We start from the raw sequence: 16,801 nt of genomic DNA, 5'->3' as shown, positions 1-16,801 counted from the left end.
TACTAATTGAGATTAAAGTATACATTGTGTTGAGAACGGGAAAAAGGGGGGAAAGGGGGAACGTGACAGAAATCAGCAATTATGCAACTTGGTCAACAAGTTGCAGCAGTATGTCATGGGTTCGTATCCTGGCCGGGGAGGATTTACTGGGCGCAATTCCTTAACTGTAGCCTCTGTTTAACGCAACAGTAAAATGTGTACTTGGATGAAAAAACGATTCTTCGCGGCAGGGGATCGTATTCCAGGGACCATAGGATTAAGGACTTGCCCGAAACGCTACGCGTACTAGTGGCTCTACAACCATGTAACAACTCTTGTATATATCTCAAAAAAAAAAAAAAAAAAAAAAACAGTATTGCTTTGAAAATAGTAAGACATGGGTTGACGGTGGTAAAGATTAAGCCACCCAAAAGGTGGCACAGGCATGAATAGCCCGTAAGTGGTGGCCCTTTTGAGCCATTACCAGTATCAAGAGCTGATACTGGAGATCTGTGGAGGTGCGACTGCACCCTGCGTGACGGGAGATGTCCCCCTTGTGGGTTGACGTTTAGTGGGTAAGGTAGGTTACATGGAGTTTATTAGGTAGTATTTAGTTTTACTCTTAAACTGGTTGAGAGAAGTACAGCCTTTGACATGATTGGGAAGGTCATTCCACATTCTGGGTCCCTTGATTTGTAGAGCATTTCTAATTAGGTTAAGGGGCACTCTTGGAATATCAAATAGGTATTTCTTTCCGGAGTGGTGCCTATGGGTTCTGTTACAACCTTCTAGGAAGCATTTAAGGTCAGGATTGACATTACATTTGAGAGTTACACTGTCATATATGTCACATACATATACACTGGCTGCCTGTCCCCCAGACACAATGAATTATTATTATGTAATTATATCTTAGTTCTCAATTTTAAACTGGTTAAGAGATCTATTTCCGCATACAATCTACGCTTTAGATATAATTTAGTGTTGTCTGGTTAATACATGGTTGATGGGGTTCTGGGAGTTCTTCTACTCCCCAAGCCCGGCCCGAGGCCAGGCTTCACTTGTGAGAGTTTGGTCCACCAGGCTGTTGCTTGGAGCGGCCCGCAGGCCCACATATACCTGGTTGATGGGGTTCTGGGAGTTCTTCTACTGCCCAAGCCCGGCCCGAGGCCAGGCTTGACTTGTGTCTACAATCTAATCTTGTATCTAACTCTTTCAGGTGGAACTTCACTGACTTTTTCCACTCATTCATGATGATCTTCCGTATCCTGTGCGGGGAGTGGGTGGAGCCTCTCTGGGACTGTATGCGCGCCGAGCAGAAAGATGTGAGTATGACCCCCACCACGGTGACGCTTCCTGGGGGCTGTTGTTGTTGTTATAGATACAGCTACTCGGAACAAGTTCCAAGTAGCACGGGCTACGGTGAGCCCGTAGTGGACTTACCTGGCACAGGAGCGGGGCTAGTAGCACGGGCTATGGTGAGCCCGTAGTGGACTTACCTGGCACAGGAGCGGGGCTAGTAGCACGGGCTATGGTGAGCCGGTAGTGGACTTACCTGGCACAGGAGCGGGGCAAGTAGCACGGGCTATGGTGAGCCCGTAGTGGACTTACCTGGCACAGGAGCGGGGCAAGTAGCACGGGCTACGGTGAGCCCGTAGTGGACTTACCTGGCACAGGTGCGGGGGCAAGTAGCACGGGCTATGGTGAGCCCGTAGTGGACTTACCTGGCACAGGTGCGGGGGCAAGTAGCACGGGCTATGGTGAGCCCGTAGTGGACTTACCTGGCACAGGAGCGGGGCTAGTAGCACGGACTATGGTGAGCCCGTAGTGGACTTACCCGGCACAGGAGCGGGGCAAGTAGCACGGGCTATGGTGAGCCCGTAGTGGACTTACCCGGCACAGGAGCGGGGCAAGTAGCACGGGCTATGGTGAGCCCGTAGTGGACTTACCTGGCACAGGAGCGGGGCAAGTAGCACGGGCTACGGTGAGCCCGTAGTGGACTTACCTGGCACAGGAGCGGGGCAAGTAGCACGGGCTATGGTGAACCCGTAGTGGACTTACCTGGCATAGGAGCGGGGCAAGTAGCACGGGATATGGTGAGCCCGTAGTGGACTTACCCGGCACAGGAGCGGGGCAAGTAGTACGGGCTATGGTGAGCCCGTAGTGGACTTACCTGGCACAGGAGCGGGGCAAGTAGTACGGGCTATGGTGAACCCGTAGTGGACTTACCTGGCACAGGAGCGGGGGCAAGTAGTACGGGCTATGGTGAGCCCGTAGTGGACTTACCTGGCACAGGAGCGGGGGCAAGTAGTACGGGCTATGGTGAACCCGTAGTGGACTTACCTGGCACAGGAGCGGGGGCAAGTAGTCAACCCGTTCTCGCAAATTCGTAAAGTCAATATTGACTTATTAACTACGTGCATAGGTGATATACTAAACATAATAGATACCCTTAAAAAGATTCATAGAAAACACCGACCTTACCTAACCTTGTTAGTATCTTAAGATAAGCATCTTATTGCTTCGTAATTACAATTATTACTTAACCTATACCTATTATAGGTTAGGTAATAATTGTAATTACGAAGCAATAAGATGCTTATCTTAAGATACTAACAAGGTTAGGTAAGGTCGGTGTTTTCTATGAATCTTTTTAAGGGTATCTATTATGTTAAGTATGTCACCTATGCACATATTTAATAAGTCAATATTGACTTATTAAATTTGCGAGAACGGGTTGAAGTAGTACGGGCTATGGTGAACCCGTAGTGGACTTACCTGGCACAGGAGCGGGGCAAGTAGCACGGGCTATGGTGAACCCGTAGTGGACTTACCTGGCACAGGAGCGGGGCAAGTAGCACGGGCTATGGTGAACCCGTAGTGGACTTACCTGGCATAGGAGCGGGGCAAGTAGCACGGGCTATGGTGAGCCCGTAGTGGACTTACCTGGCACAGGAGCGGGGCAAGTAGCACGGGCTATGGTGAGCCCGTAGTGGACTTACCTGGCACAGGGGTCGTGCTGCTTGCTAGAGGCTGTGGGAAGGGGGTTAGAACAGTTTAAAGGGGATTAGGGACTGTGAGAGGGGAGGCTAGGGGGTGTGTGGGACGGGGACCTAGCCAGCAGGACGGTAAACAGGGATTAAGGCTTCAGAAGAAGGAATGGGATAGAAGCAACAGTGGTTGTAGCAGTTAATTTACTTGACTTCTTTCCTTATCAAATCAAATCAAAAGCTTTGTTCATATTGTACATTTATAAGTGGGAAGGGTTATCTTGAGGTTATCTTGAGATGATTTCGGGGCTTTAGTGTCCCTGCGGCCCGGTCCTAGACCAGGCCTCCACCCCCAGGAAGCAGCCCGTGACAGCTGACTAACTCCCAGGTACCTATTTACTGCTAGGTAACAGGGGCATTCAGGGTGAAAGAAACTTTGCCCATTTGTTTCTGCCTCGTGCGGGAATCGAACCCGCGCCACAGAATTACGAGTCCTGCGCGCTATCCACCAGGCTACGAGGTCCCCTGCATGCAGGGGGCCTTTAATGCAGGGTTGCATTAAAGAGTACAGTACATCGGTTACAAAACAGTCACAATAGCAGCAATAACCGGATCAGAAACTTCCTTCATAACTAGTTATGAAAAACATTACAGTAATGGATGGATTATAATTAGCTTATAATTTTAAAGATGATATACATTGGAAAAAAAAAGTGTATTTTACCATTAGGGCGGTACGCCAGATATTGGCGCGATTTCTATATAAAAATTAAGATGAGAAAACAATTAGAAGCAGAGTTAATATAAAGTAATCATACCAAGAAGTTATAGAAATATGCACACACACTGTATTATACAGTAGTAGTGAAGGTAGACGGTAGACGGTAGAACACATAGAGATCACACTAACGTGATGCATCAAATGAACAAATGCAACCTTGTCGTAGCTCAGTCGATTAAGGCAGTGTCTGGGATGCTCCCGGACGCAGGTTCGAATCCTCGTCACGGCCCTTGTGGATTTGTTCATTAGACAGTGGAAGTTAGAGTTGAGTCAGTAACGGCGCAAGCTTCGTTTTGAACACCATTGAACATGTCTACCTGCGCCAATATAACTTTCCTCTACTGTCTAGGGTATTTCCATGTATGAGAAACATGTGTTCACAGAGACTCCAGGCTGTTTCTCAGCCACTGATGCCGGCAATCTGAGATTGGATTTTGTTAAAAATGTGTATAATTGTATTCATTGATGTATCTATGCTTCCGTGTCCGTAAATATCTAACCATCAAGGTGGATTTTTATGTACAACTTGAACATACACATACAAGCTGGAATCGCTGGGAAGACAGAAGAGTTAGGGGGGGACATGATCACCACATTCAAGATTCTCAAGGGAATTGATAGGGTAGATAAAGACAGTCTATTAACACAAGGGGCACACGCACAAGGGAACACAGGTGGAAACTGAGTGCCCAAATGAGCCACAGAGATGTTAGAAAGAACTTTTTTAGTGTCAGAGTAGTTGACAAATGGAATGCATTAGGAAGTGATGTGGTGGAGGCTGACTCCATACACAGTTTCAAGTGTAGATATGATAGAGCCCGATAGGCTCAGGAACCTGTACACATGTTGATTGACGGTTGAGAGGCGGGACCAAAGAGCCAGAGCTCAACCCCCGCAAGCACAATTAGGTGAGTACAAGACATGTGCAGGCGAGGAGTCACAATAACGTGGCTAAAGTATGTTGACCAGACCACACACTAGAAGGTGAAGGGACGACAACGTTTCGGTCCGTCCCGGACCATTCTCAAGTCGATTGAGAATTGACTTGAGAATGGTCCAGGACGGACCGAAACGTCGTCGTCCCTCACCTTCTAGTGTTGGGTCTGGTCAACAAGGCACGTGTATGTATTGAAGATACACATACAGCCATCCAGTTGGACATACGCATCCAAGCATCCATCTGAACATATGTATTCAACAATGAGTGAATATATCCGTTCAATAATACAATTCAACATATGCATTTATCTATACAAATAAACATATTCGTCCAACATACGACTGAACATATGCATTTATTTATACAACTAAACATATTCGTCCAACATACTACTGAACATATGCATCCCATCTTGCAACTAAACATATTCAACTATATGCATCCAACCACGCAAGTGAACATGAACACGCAACCACACAAGGGAAGATATACATGTAAGGGGGCAAGTGACCAACATAAAGATATACATGTAAGGGGGCAAGTGACCAACATAAAGATATACATGTAAGGGGTGCAAGTGACCAACATAAGACTAAGTGGAGGCTGCCTACTGCCTTGCAGGGGTCGGAGACGTGCCTGGCCATCTTCCTCCCGGCGCTTGTGATGGGCAACTTCATGGTCCTCAATCTCTTCCTCGCTCTCCTGCTCAACTCCTTCAACTCGGAGGAACTCAAGTCTCGCCAGGATGATCTCGAGGACGAGTCCAGGGTGCTCCAGCTCTTCGTCAGAATAAGGGTAAGTCACAGACGGTCTCCGCCTTCGTTTGTCTGTAGTTCACGAGAAATAATTAATGTTTGGGGGTTATATAGTGCTTCCCCGTTTTCTTTGATGGCATTTATACTCTGCTCACAAACACACATGTGTATGAATACAATTATTATTATTATTATTTCTGGAAAGGGGGACGTTTGGGTCGATTTCCTTACATCTAATGCTTCTGATCTCCTAGCAGTAAACAGATAGCTGGGACTAGGCTGGTGTTGCTGGTTGTATTCTATGGGACGTGGGACGTGCTAGGCTCGACAACCTTCCTGGGGCCAGATTCACGAAAGTAGTTACGCAAGCACTTACGAACGTGTACATCTTTCCTCAATCTTTGACGGCTTTGGCTACATTTATTAAACAGTTTACAAGCATGAAAACTTGCCAATCAACTGTTGTTATTGTTATAAACAGCCTCCTGGTGCTTCGGAGCTCATGAACTGTTTAATAATTGTAAACAAAGCCGCCAAAGATTGAGAAAAGATGTACAGGTTCGTAAGTGTTTGCGTAAACCTGGGTTCGAACCCGGGTGTATATAATATATTTATTTATTTATTTGCCTGAATTCTCAGAGGGCTACTAGCACTATTGGCCTCGACGAGGACAGGCAGCCGGCGGCTTTTCAAACGTCCTCTAATTTGCCCTGAGGATTTTTTCCCGTTCAATTTTAACGTTTAACAGTTTTGTCATCTACAGCGCTTCAGCGGGTAGGCGGTTCCATGGATGTATTACCCTGTGGGTGAAAATGCATCTCCTGTTTTCAGTCCCACATTGTGGCTTACCTGGAGAGAGTTTCGAGAGTTCTACTCCCCGAGCTCGGCCTGGGGGCCAGGCTCGAACCCAGGCTTGTGGAGCTTGAAACCGTTGCTCCTTGTTTACGTTACATCTGTCCTTTTGAAGAAATTGTCCGGATCAACATCTTACATTTTGTTCAGTATTTTAAGTTTCGATGAGATGCGCCCTGACATGACTGGTGTGTAGTGTTGTTAGCCCTGTGGCCCTCAACCCTTCCTGGTACGAGAGTTGACTTAGTTCTGCAATGATTTTTGTCGCCCGGTGTTGCAATATATATATATATATATTATATATATATATATATATATTATATATATATATATATATATATATATATATATATATATATATATATATATATATATATATATATATATATATATATATATATTAGAAGCTATGAAAGCGACATCGACCAGAACCTTACAGCACATCCCCAAAGCAGCCAACCCCCCCTCCCCTCCCTCCTGAGAAATTTGATTGTTTATTGTGCACCCCATACTCATCCTGTGAGCGGTAGTTCATTGTGCACCCCATACTCATCCTGTGAGCGGTAGTTCATTGTGCACCCCTTACTCATCCTGTGAGTGGTAGTTCACTGTGCACCCCTTACTCATCCTGTGAGCGGTAGTTCACTGTGCACCCCTTACTCATCCTGTGAGCGGTAGTTCACTGTGCACCCCTTACTCATCCTGTGAGCGGTAGTTCACTGTGCATCCCTTACTCATCCTGTGAGTGGTAGTTCACTGTGCACCCCATACTCATCCTGTGAGTGGTGTTCACTGTGCACCCCTTACTCATCCTGTGAGCGGTAGTTCACTGTGCACCCCATACTCATCCTGTGAGCGGTAGTTCACTGTGCACCCCATACTCATCCTGTGAGCGGTAGCGCAAAAGCATTACAGAGGGCACAAAAGGTCTTTATCAGATCTCATCTTAGATTATTACATAACCAATTTCATCTATCCTTCACACCTTATAGTTACAATGTCAGCTAGTTACAGAGAAAGTGCTATTACAAGAGCTACATATTTACAGTAAGTCATCATACATTAATGGTAGGTCTTATCGCTAATACATAATAGTTTGACCAATGGGGATATTACAGAGTCATAGGGGAGCTTCTGTTTATTATTAGTCCTCACAATACACTACTTGTTTCTGAATCTCATATGTCGTTCATCTACTGGAAGCGAAATGTGGGTACAGTGCAAGGATTTCAGGTAATTTATCTATGGTAATAAGATAGGTTGCCATATCATACAGAGTGAGCTTAGACAACCCGTTCTCGCAAATTTAATAAGTCAATATTGACTTATTAAATCTGTGCATAGGTGACATACTTAACGTAATAGATCCCCTTAAAAAGATTCATAGAAAACACCGACCTTACCTAACCTTCTTAGTATGTTAAGATAAGCATCTTATTGCTTCGTAATTACAATTATTACCTAACCTATAATAGGTATAGGTTAAGTAATAATTGTAATTACGAAGCAATAAGATGCTTATCTTAAGATACTAAGTAGGTTAGGTAAGGACGGTGTTTTCTATGAATCTTTTTAAGGGTATCTATTATGTTTAGTATATCACCTATGCACGTAGTTAATAAGTCAATATTGACTTTACGAATTTGCGAGAACGGGTTGGCTTAGATTTATCTCTAAATGGCTCAATTTTACTACAATCCAAGATATTGTGATCGAGTGTGTGTCCCTGTCTTTGTCCACACACTTTACACTTTACTTCATCTAGATTCCTATACAAGCCGAACTGCCAGAGATACTTGTAGCCAAGTCTTATACGAGCTGTGACAACATCTGTTAGTCTACTGACTTTTTTACTTGCCCCATACACATTTTTACTTTACACATTTCATTGTGATGAACAATGGACCTGCTAGTTCCAGTTTGCACAATTCTACTTTCTTCAAATCCATCCAGGAGTTCTCGTCTAATGACACTTTTAAGGGACCTATTTGATAACTCAAGATTCCGTTCAATACTGTCTTTATTTACTGCAGCCTTAGCAAGGGCGTCAACTTTGCTATGTTCCTGCTGGCCAATGTGAGAAGAAATCCATAACATTTTTATATTTACCCTCTTGCTAAGTATTCTTATATATCTACGTCTAGCTTCCAAGACAAGTACGTTATTACTTGATTGCAAACTGTTTATTGCTCGTAGTGAGGAAAGGGAGTTGGAAATAATTAAGCTGTCTACTTCAGTGTTGTCAATAATTTCGAGTGCTACAAGTATTGCTACCAACTCGGCTTGCAGTGTGGACGCCCAGTTACTAATTCGGATATTCCTTTGAGTTGTGCTGCCATCGGGCTGATGAGTAATAACAGCACTTCCTGCCCTCCCTGTAGCTGTATTGAGTGATCCGTCAGTGTATATGGTCTGTGCTATGTTGTTTTCAGCTTGTATATTATGAATGTGTTCTATGGTGCTTAATTTAGCAGCAAGCTGAGCATGAGGGTTGTTTGTGATTAGTTTCTTGGTGGGGTATGGAGGGGTCAGGATGTCAAAAGGTACTATCTGCCAGGGTGGAAGGAAGTGCTGTACTCTTTCATCTGTATATACATCGTGCAGTCCCATCATTTTAATATTGATGACTGTTCTTTGAATCCATTTAGACTCGCTAGTTCCATTTCGTACGTGTTCTAACAGTGAGAAAAGTTAACGACTATCCGGGAACGACCCAAGAATGCCACCACCTCCTACTGTTTGGCTACATATGGCTAGCCAGCGACACATGTTTGTCTACAAGGAGAGACAAAACCATAGCTGCCTCAGTCATCAAGGCTATAAATTATTTTCCCAGGAAGGACAACCAGGTGCACCTTCCCACTGGCGCGAGAAACACCCACGGCAGCAAGAGCAACAGTGGCGTATCCCAGACATCAAAAATCAGAGCAACAGTCACCAAGAAAATAGAAGAAGGAAACACTATAGGCGCAAAAAGTCATCACAGGCGAGGACACAATTTTTTTTTTGGAGCATCTCTCTGTGCTCTAAAGAAAATGGATGGAGGGATCAGGCCAATAGCTGTGGGCAATTCCCTCCGGCGTCTCGCCGCAAAGGCTGCTGCAAGAACAGTTAGCGAGGCGGCGGCCAACATGCTAAAGCCAAAACAGCTCGGGTTCGGCATTCCACAAGTGTGAGAGGTAGCAACTCACGCAGCTCGAGCTTTCGTTGCTAACATCACAGACGAAAAGGCCCTGATCAAGCTGGATTATAAAAATGCCTTCAATTTGGTGCGGAGGGATGCTGTACTCCGTGCGGTTCATAGTCATTTCCCTTCCCTCTACCCTATTGTACATTCATGCTACAGTATGGATCTAAAGCTACTTTTTGGCGAACATGAAATTGACTCGCGAGAAGGCGTCCAACAGGGTGACCCCCTTGCTCCTCTCCTTTTCTGCTTAGTCATCAAACAAGTCACAGAGGTCCTGTCCAGCGAGCTTAACATCTGGTTCTTGGATGATGGTACCCTAGCTGGTTCCCAAGACTCCCTCCTGGAGGACATCAGAAAAATCCAGGAGCAAGGTGCAGTTTTAGGCCTCACCCTGAACCCTTCTAAATGTGAAATAATATGTTCCAACCAGGGCATCGTAGAGAGAATAGAGGGTCTTCTGCCAAATATCCATAAAACTAAACCTGAAGACAGTACACTCCTAGGAGCTCCCCTGGGGTTGAAAGCCATCGATGAGGTCCTTGATAAGAAAATCGCCGACCTTAAGAGGATGGATGGGAGGATTGAGGATATCGATGCTTATGGCACACTTTACCTCATCACCAGATGTCTGTCCCTCCCCAGGTTAACTTACTTTCTGAGGTGTTCACCATCCTACAGTAGCCAAAAACTAGATGAATATGACCGGTTACTGAAATCAGTGCTAGAAAAAGCCATCAATCTCTCTCTTGATGACCTACAGCGGAAACAAGCCTCTCTTCCCGTAAGACTTGAGGTCCTCGGAGTTCGAACAGCAACGCAAATCGCTGTTCCAGCCTTCCTGTCCTCGGCATCCGACGACCTTGTGAAGGAAATTCTACCTGACTACTTAGCACTTTCATCAATTTAATTCGCCATTGTTAGACTTGCTCTCTAAACGTTACACATTATTAAATTTACCCTTGTTACACTTACCAAGTTTAAAATACAAGGTTAATCTCACAGTGCTAAACTTTAATTCGACAAATTACAGTGCAGTTGTTAACTTACAACATTAATGTTATCACAAGTTATTTTCCAGGGGTAAAACTTTTACCTTTGTTAATTACTCTTATTATACATTCAAATGTATATAATTTATAATTAAATTTAATACACAGAGTAATCACACTAACGTGACGGCATCACTGAGAAAATCCGTAGGAGCCGTGTTGAAGGTTCGAACCTATGTGCTAAGTGTTCCCAGTGTTGGGGGCCTGACAGCTGAGTGGACAGCGCTTCGGTTTTGTAGTCCTGCGGTTCCTGGTTCGATCCCCGGTGGAGGCGGAAACAAATAGGTAGAGTTTCTTTCACCCTGATACGCCTGTTCACCTAGCAGTAAAAAGGTACCTGGGAATTAGACAGCTGCTACGGGACAGCTTCCTGGGGGGGGGGTAACAAAAAGGAGGCCCTGGTCGAGGACCGGGCCGCTAGGACGCTAAGCCCCGAAATCGTCTCAAGATAAGGTCAAGATATACGCATCTTAGTCAACTGTACCACGACATGGTCAAAATAATTACAACCTGGAGTGCTACTACACCCCACGAGGCTCCCGAGGCTTCCACAGAAGCCTAAAAGTCGGGCGCTTTAAAATTTATTAATAATTTATTATTAATAATTCTAAATTTATTAGTAATTCAATTTATTAACAAACTTCCCAAACTCTCTGCGTCAATTGCGATGATGGTTATAGGTTATCTTGAGATAATTTCGGGGCTTTAGTGTCCCCGCGGCCCGGTCCTCGACCAGGCCTCCACCCCCAGGAAGCAGCCCGTGACAGCTGACTAACACCCAGGTACCTATTTTACTGCTAGGTAACAGGGGCATAGGGTGAAAGAAACTCTGCCCATTGTTTCTCGCCGGCGCCTGGGATCGAACCCAGGACCACAGGATCACAAGTCCAGCGTGCTGTCCGCTCGGCCGACCGGCTCCCATCCTCCCGGGAGGATGGGACCCTCCCCATGGACCCTACAATTGCTGGACCCTGCCTTTTCCCGCGCATGTGGGCATTTCAAATTTTTTTTTTTTTTTGAGATATATACAAGAGTTGTTACATTCTTGTACAGCCACTAGTACGCGTAGCGTTTCGGGCAAGTCCTTAATCCTATGGTCCCTGGAATACGATCCCCTGCCGCGAAGAATCGTTTTTTCATCCAAGTACACATTTTACTGTTGCGTTAAACAGAGGCTACAGTTAAGGAATTGCGCCCAGTAAATCCTCCCCGGCCAGGATACGAACCCATGACATAGCGCTCGCGGAACGCCAGGCGAGTGTCTTACCACTACACCACGGAGACTGTTAATTTGAGGAAGCCATCCTCAATATGAAGCATCATGATCATTTGTCTTTTCATGAGGCTAGGCGCCAGGTTCGCCATCTTCCCTCTTTCTCTGGCATGTCTTATGCTCGTGTGTTGTGTTCCCTCTTCTTCTCGCCCTCTCACACTTTCTCAGTTTCGCAACCGTTTCGAGGCCTTGGATCCTGACACCTCCACCACCACCTCATCTGCTCCGTCTGCTCCTTTGCGTTCTGGGCCAGAGGGTCCTCCTCCTCCTCCTCCTCCTGGTTTCTCGTCTGGTATTTCCTTACTTCCTTCCCGGTCTTCCTTGTCTTCTGTGCTCTCCTTCCTTTCCCTTCTCGCCCCTCTTCTTCTTGGCCCTCCCCTCAGTCTCTTGGTCCTCCTCGCTGTCTGTTCAGGCTATTGTCCATCCTCCTCCCAGCGTTTGTCATGTTGCCCATTCACGTACTCCTTCTTATGTAAAAATTGTTGAGGCGGTCGCCCAGTATATTGCTGATGGTACGCCTGTCTCTCTTAGTCAGAAGTGTAAGCCTGGCTCCTTTCCTTCTCCCTCCTCGGCGAGTAAGACGGCTTCGAAGGTTCCGACTCCGACACTATCCCTGGTTCTCCTTCCTTTTCAAAGGTGAGGTCACCTGTCCCTCCTCTGGAGATTTCCTTGGTCCATGATCCTCTCTTAGACGCTGCCCTTGCTCCGGTGCCCTCACTTGTTTCTGTCCTTCCTGCCCCCCTGTTTCCCTTGACCGCTCCTCTCTGTTGCCTCCTCCTGCTCCGGACTCTGTTCATTCACTTCTTTGCTAGCTTTGCTTCTGCCCCGTCACCTTGATTTCACTGATCCTGATCTTGTGCTCCCTAAGTCTACTGTGTTCTATTTTGCCTTTGTTTCTCCCTTATTATCTCTGTTTCTGTTCTTTCTATTTTTGTCTATGTCTGTTCTTCAATGGAATATTCGTGGTTTTTATGCCAACTTCCATGAACTCCAACTTCTGATTGCTCAGTTTCCTGCTTTATGTTTGTCTCCAGGACCCGATGCTTGGTGCTCGTCCTGGTTACTTTCTTGGTTATTCCTTTCTCTCTTTGCCTCCAGCTCTTGCTGGGGTCCATACCTCTACTGCTCTCTTGATCCATCTTCATATTCCCTTCGTCCCCCTTACTTTTTCAGTCGCTCATTCAGTCTTCTGCAGCCCATATCTTTGTGTATAAATGGTATAGAATCTGTTCTATTTATCTCCCCACCGAATGTCCCACTTTCTCTTCCTGATCTTGAACACCTGTTGGACTCCTTACCAGAGCCTGTGCTCCTTTTGGGTAATTTTAAATGTCGTCATACCCTCTGGGGTGATGTTCTGACAAACACCCGGAGCCGCCTTCTTGAACCTTTTGTCCTCTCTTCTTCTCTGCCTTTTCTGAATTTTGATGAGCCAACTCATGTTGACTCCCACACTCGCACCCTTTCTTGTCTTGATCTTTCTCTCTGCTCGTCTTCTCTTTATTTGGACTTCACATGGCAGGTTCTTGATGACCTACATAACAGTGACCATTTCCCCATCCTTATCATCTTCTCTTTTCGCCCTCCCCTTCCTTCCCTAGGTAGCAGTTTGCCAGGGCTGACTGGAACCTCTTCACTTTGGTTGCTACTCTTTCTGACCTCTGCCTCTCCTCCGAGCCCTCCTCCTCTTTCATGACACTTTTTTTATGCTGCCCTCTGCTCTGTTGCTCGCTCTACCCCCAGGGCCGTGCGAAAATGCGTTCCCTGGTGGAACGCAGACTGTGCTCGGGCTGTCCGCTGTAAGCGTGCAGCCTGGAAGAAACACCATCGCTGTAGGACGCCCGTTTGTTTTGTTGGGCAAGTGCGGTGGCTTGTAGACCCATCCATACAGCTAAACGTAAAGGTTGGAGATCTTACATTTCCACCATTATGTCTGACACTCCTCTGCATAATCTGGAAGAAAATCCGCAAGATAGCAGGTACGTTTGTTTCAGATGTCTCGCCAGTTCTTCACCTCCGTGGTTCTATTGTGGCAGATCCAGTGTCGGTCGCGACCGAACTGGGTTCTCAGTTTTCGACTGTTAGCTCAGGCTCTCATCTTTCTCCTTTCCTTTCCTTTCAAGACGCTTCTTGAATCATCTCCCTTAGATTTTTGCACTTCTCTTCAGCTTCCCTATAACAATCCTTTCTCTCTCTCAGAACTCCTGTCTGCCCTGGCCCTCTGTGGTTCTATGCCAGCGGGTTCAGATGATATTCATTATGAGATGCTTCGCCATCTCCCTCCGTGCACGTTTCAGTTTTTACTGATTTTTTATAACCATGTCTGGGAGTCGTCGTCAGTCCCTGAGGACTGGCTTGACGCGATTGTTCTTCCTATTCGGAAGCCTGGCTCTCTAGGGTCATCCTCTAAAGACTTCTGTCCCATTGCTCTCGCGAGTTGAGTCTGCGAACTCTTTGAGCACATGGTCAATGTCCGTCTGATGTGGTTCTTAGAACGCTATCACCTCCTCTCCCCCTTCTAAAATTAGGCTTTCGCAAGTGTCGCAGCACGACTGATGTCCTGGTGAACTTGGAGGTCTATATTCGTACTGCCTTTGCTGTGAAGACCTCCGTTGTTGCCGTCCTTTTTGACCTGGAAAAGGCGTATGACACCACCTGGCGATACCAGATTCTGTCCCACCTCCATACTTTTGGTCTTCATGGTAATCTTCCTCTCTTCCTCCAGAACTTCCTTTCTCGTCATTCTTTCCAATGTGGCCTGGTACCACTCTCTCTCTGCCTCTTTTCCGCAATACGAAGGTGGGCCTTCTCACACCTCTCACAATTCTTCCTTTGTTGTTGTAGTTGACTCTCGTAGTGCCTTCATGGCTCTGGAGTCTTTTAATCCTGTCCATCCTGTGGTCGTAGAAATTCAATTTTGGCCGTTTCTTATTTCTAGCAGATTTAAGACAGTCGAGGTTTGCTGGGTTCCCAGCCATATTGTAGTCTCCGTGGTGTAGTGGTAAGACACTCGCCTGGCGTTCCGCGAGCGCTATGTCATGGGTTCGTATCCTGGCCGGGGAGGATTTACTGGGCGCAATTCCTTAACTGTAGCCTCTGTTTAACGCAACAGTAAAATGTGTACTTGGTTGTAACAACGATTCTTCGCGGCAGGGGATCGTATTCCAGGGACCATAGGATTAAGGACTTGCCCGAAACGCTACGCGTACTAGTGGCTGTACAAGAATGTAACAACTCTTGTATATATCAAAAAAAAAAAAAAAAAAAAAAATATTGGTGTGTTGTTAAAAAAGCGTGCGGACACTGCCGCTAAGGAAGCTATCCACGCCTGTCCCATCTCCTGTAAAGGTATTCCTTATTCTGATTTCTGCCCAATTATTCATTCCTCAATCCCTGCCCGTTGGCAGGGTCGTTGGTTTTCTGTTACTGGTAACAAGCTGCGTGCACTTAAGGGTAGTGTGTCCCCGTGGCCTTCCTCCTACCACTGTACTCGTAGTGGGAAACTGCTCTGGCGAGGTTACGTATTGGACATACACGCTTAACTCCCAGACAATGGAGCGCTGCCCGCCCGCCAAACACACACCGAAACTACGACGTTGGTACAACGTTCGAACAAGTTTTAACACCTTCTAACCAGATATAACAACCAATATAACAAGTTGTAACAACGTTCTAATACGTCATAAACACGTTAAGCCAAGATGTAACAACTTTTTCAAGTTGTAACAAGCGGAAAATAGAGACAGTTTCAGATTGTGTTTCCAGGGCGGCTCCTTATTGTCCGAATTGCATTGTCCCTCTTACGCTCATGCACATCCTAGTTGAATGTCCTGACTTCCAGGATGTGCGTGCGTATTGCTTCCCAACATCCCTCACGGTCACCTGTCCCTCTAGTATCCTTGGTGAATCAGATGCCTTTGATGTTGTTCGCCCTATACACTTTTGTTTTCGTATTGGCACCGTTAGTGATATTTAGCGCCTTTTGAATATCCCGCCCTTTTGACGGTGCTACATAGCCTCCCTGGCTTGGTGCCTTTTTGGGATAATTACTTACTTGTAACGTATATTTGCGCGTATGTATTTGGGTTGCTTAGACACAGTTCAGTTTTTTATATATATTTAGTATAGTCTTGGTTACAGCAGTCAATTTGATGGCAGTGTAGTAAAGTGTCGTAGTAATAATAATAATAATAATAATAATTTTTATTTAGGTAAAGGTACATACATAAAGAGATTTTACAAAGTTTGTTGGCTTTATAGATAGAGCTAGTACATACAATGCCTAAAGCCACTATTACGCAAAGCGTTTCGGGCAGGAAAAAACACTAATGACTAAAGCTTAAAACTAATGGGTAAAAAGAATAAAATGTGTTGAGTACAAATAAAAATAGAGGTAAAAGAGGGGGGAACATTGTTGAAAAAGCAGCACAAATACAATTACAAATTATTACAGAAAGTTGAGTAGAAAGTTGTATTACAGTAGTTGGGATGAAGCTTGGAGCAGAGCAGAGAGCTGAGTGAGGCCGGGGGTATAGAGCTCGGATGCAGGGTGAGAGTCATAGAGCACGGCGCTCTGAATGCGGGCTCAATCGAGGAGCTGAGTTAGTTAGCTGCGGGTGGCAGTGCATTGACAGGTTGGATTCAAGTCACAGTGTACATAAGACGGTTTGCCAACAGTTCAAAACCTACTCAACCATGCCCAACCCAACCCAAAACCCATCTCAAACTGCAATCTATCCCAACACCCAAGCCATCCCAAAATCTAACCCAAACCCCAATTATGGTTAATAAAGGAAGCTGCAGGGATCTTGTGTTACTATAGGGCTCAGCATTACCTTACCTTGACCTTGAGGTTACCTTGAGGTGTTTCCGGGGCTTAGCGTCCCCGCGGCCCGGTCGTCGACCAGGCCTCCTGGTTGCCGGATTGATCAACCAGGCTGTTGGACGCGGCTGCTCGCAGCCTGACGTATGAGTCACAGCCTGGTTGATCAG

General features: G+C 45.9%; 1 protein-coding gene across 1 annotated transcript in view; it reads left to right on the top strand.

Annotated features, from left to right (window-relative positions):
- The window catches only part of NaCP60E (Na channel protein 60E), a 595,756-nt gene that overhangs the window by 50,869 nt on the left and 528,086 nt on the right, over positions 1-16,801 (top strand). Inside the window, exons 9-10 of the mRNA XM_069316634.1 lie at positions 1,199-1,304; positions 5,312-5,485. Coding sequence (XP_069172735.1) covers positions 1,199-1,304; positions 5,312-5,485 — 280 coding nt within the window. The remainder of the gene's footprint in view (positions 1-1,198; positions 1,305-5,311; positions 5,486-16,801) is intronic.

Source organism: Procambarus clarkii, chromosome 84, assembly GCF_040958095.1.
Source record: "Procambarus clarkii isolate CNS0578487 chromosome 84, FALCON_Pclarkii_2.0, whole genome shotgun sequence".
In the NCBI taxonomy this organism is placed as follows: Eukaryota; Metazoa; Arthropoda; class Malacostraca; order Decapoda; family Cambaridae; genus Procambarus; species Procambarus clarkii.
Note: the sequence above shows the minus strand (reverse complement) of the source record. Positions and strands in the feature narration are given on the sequence as shown.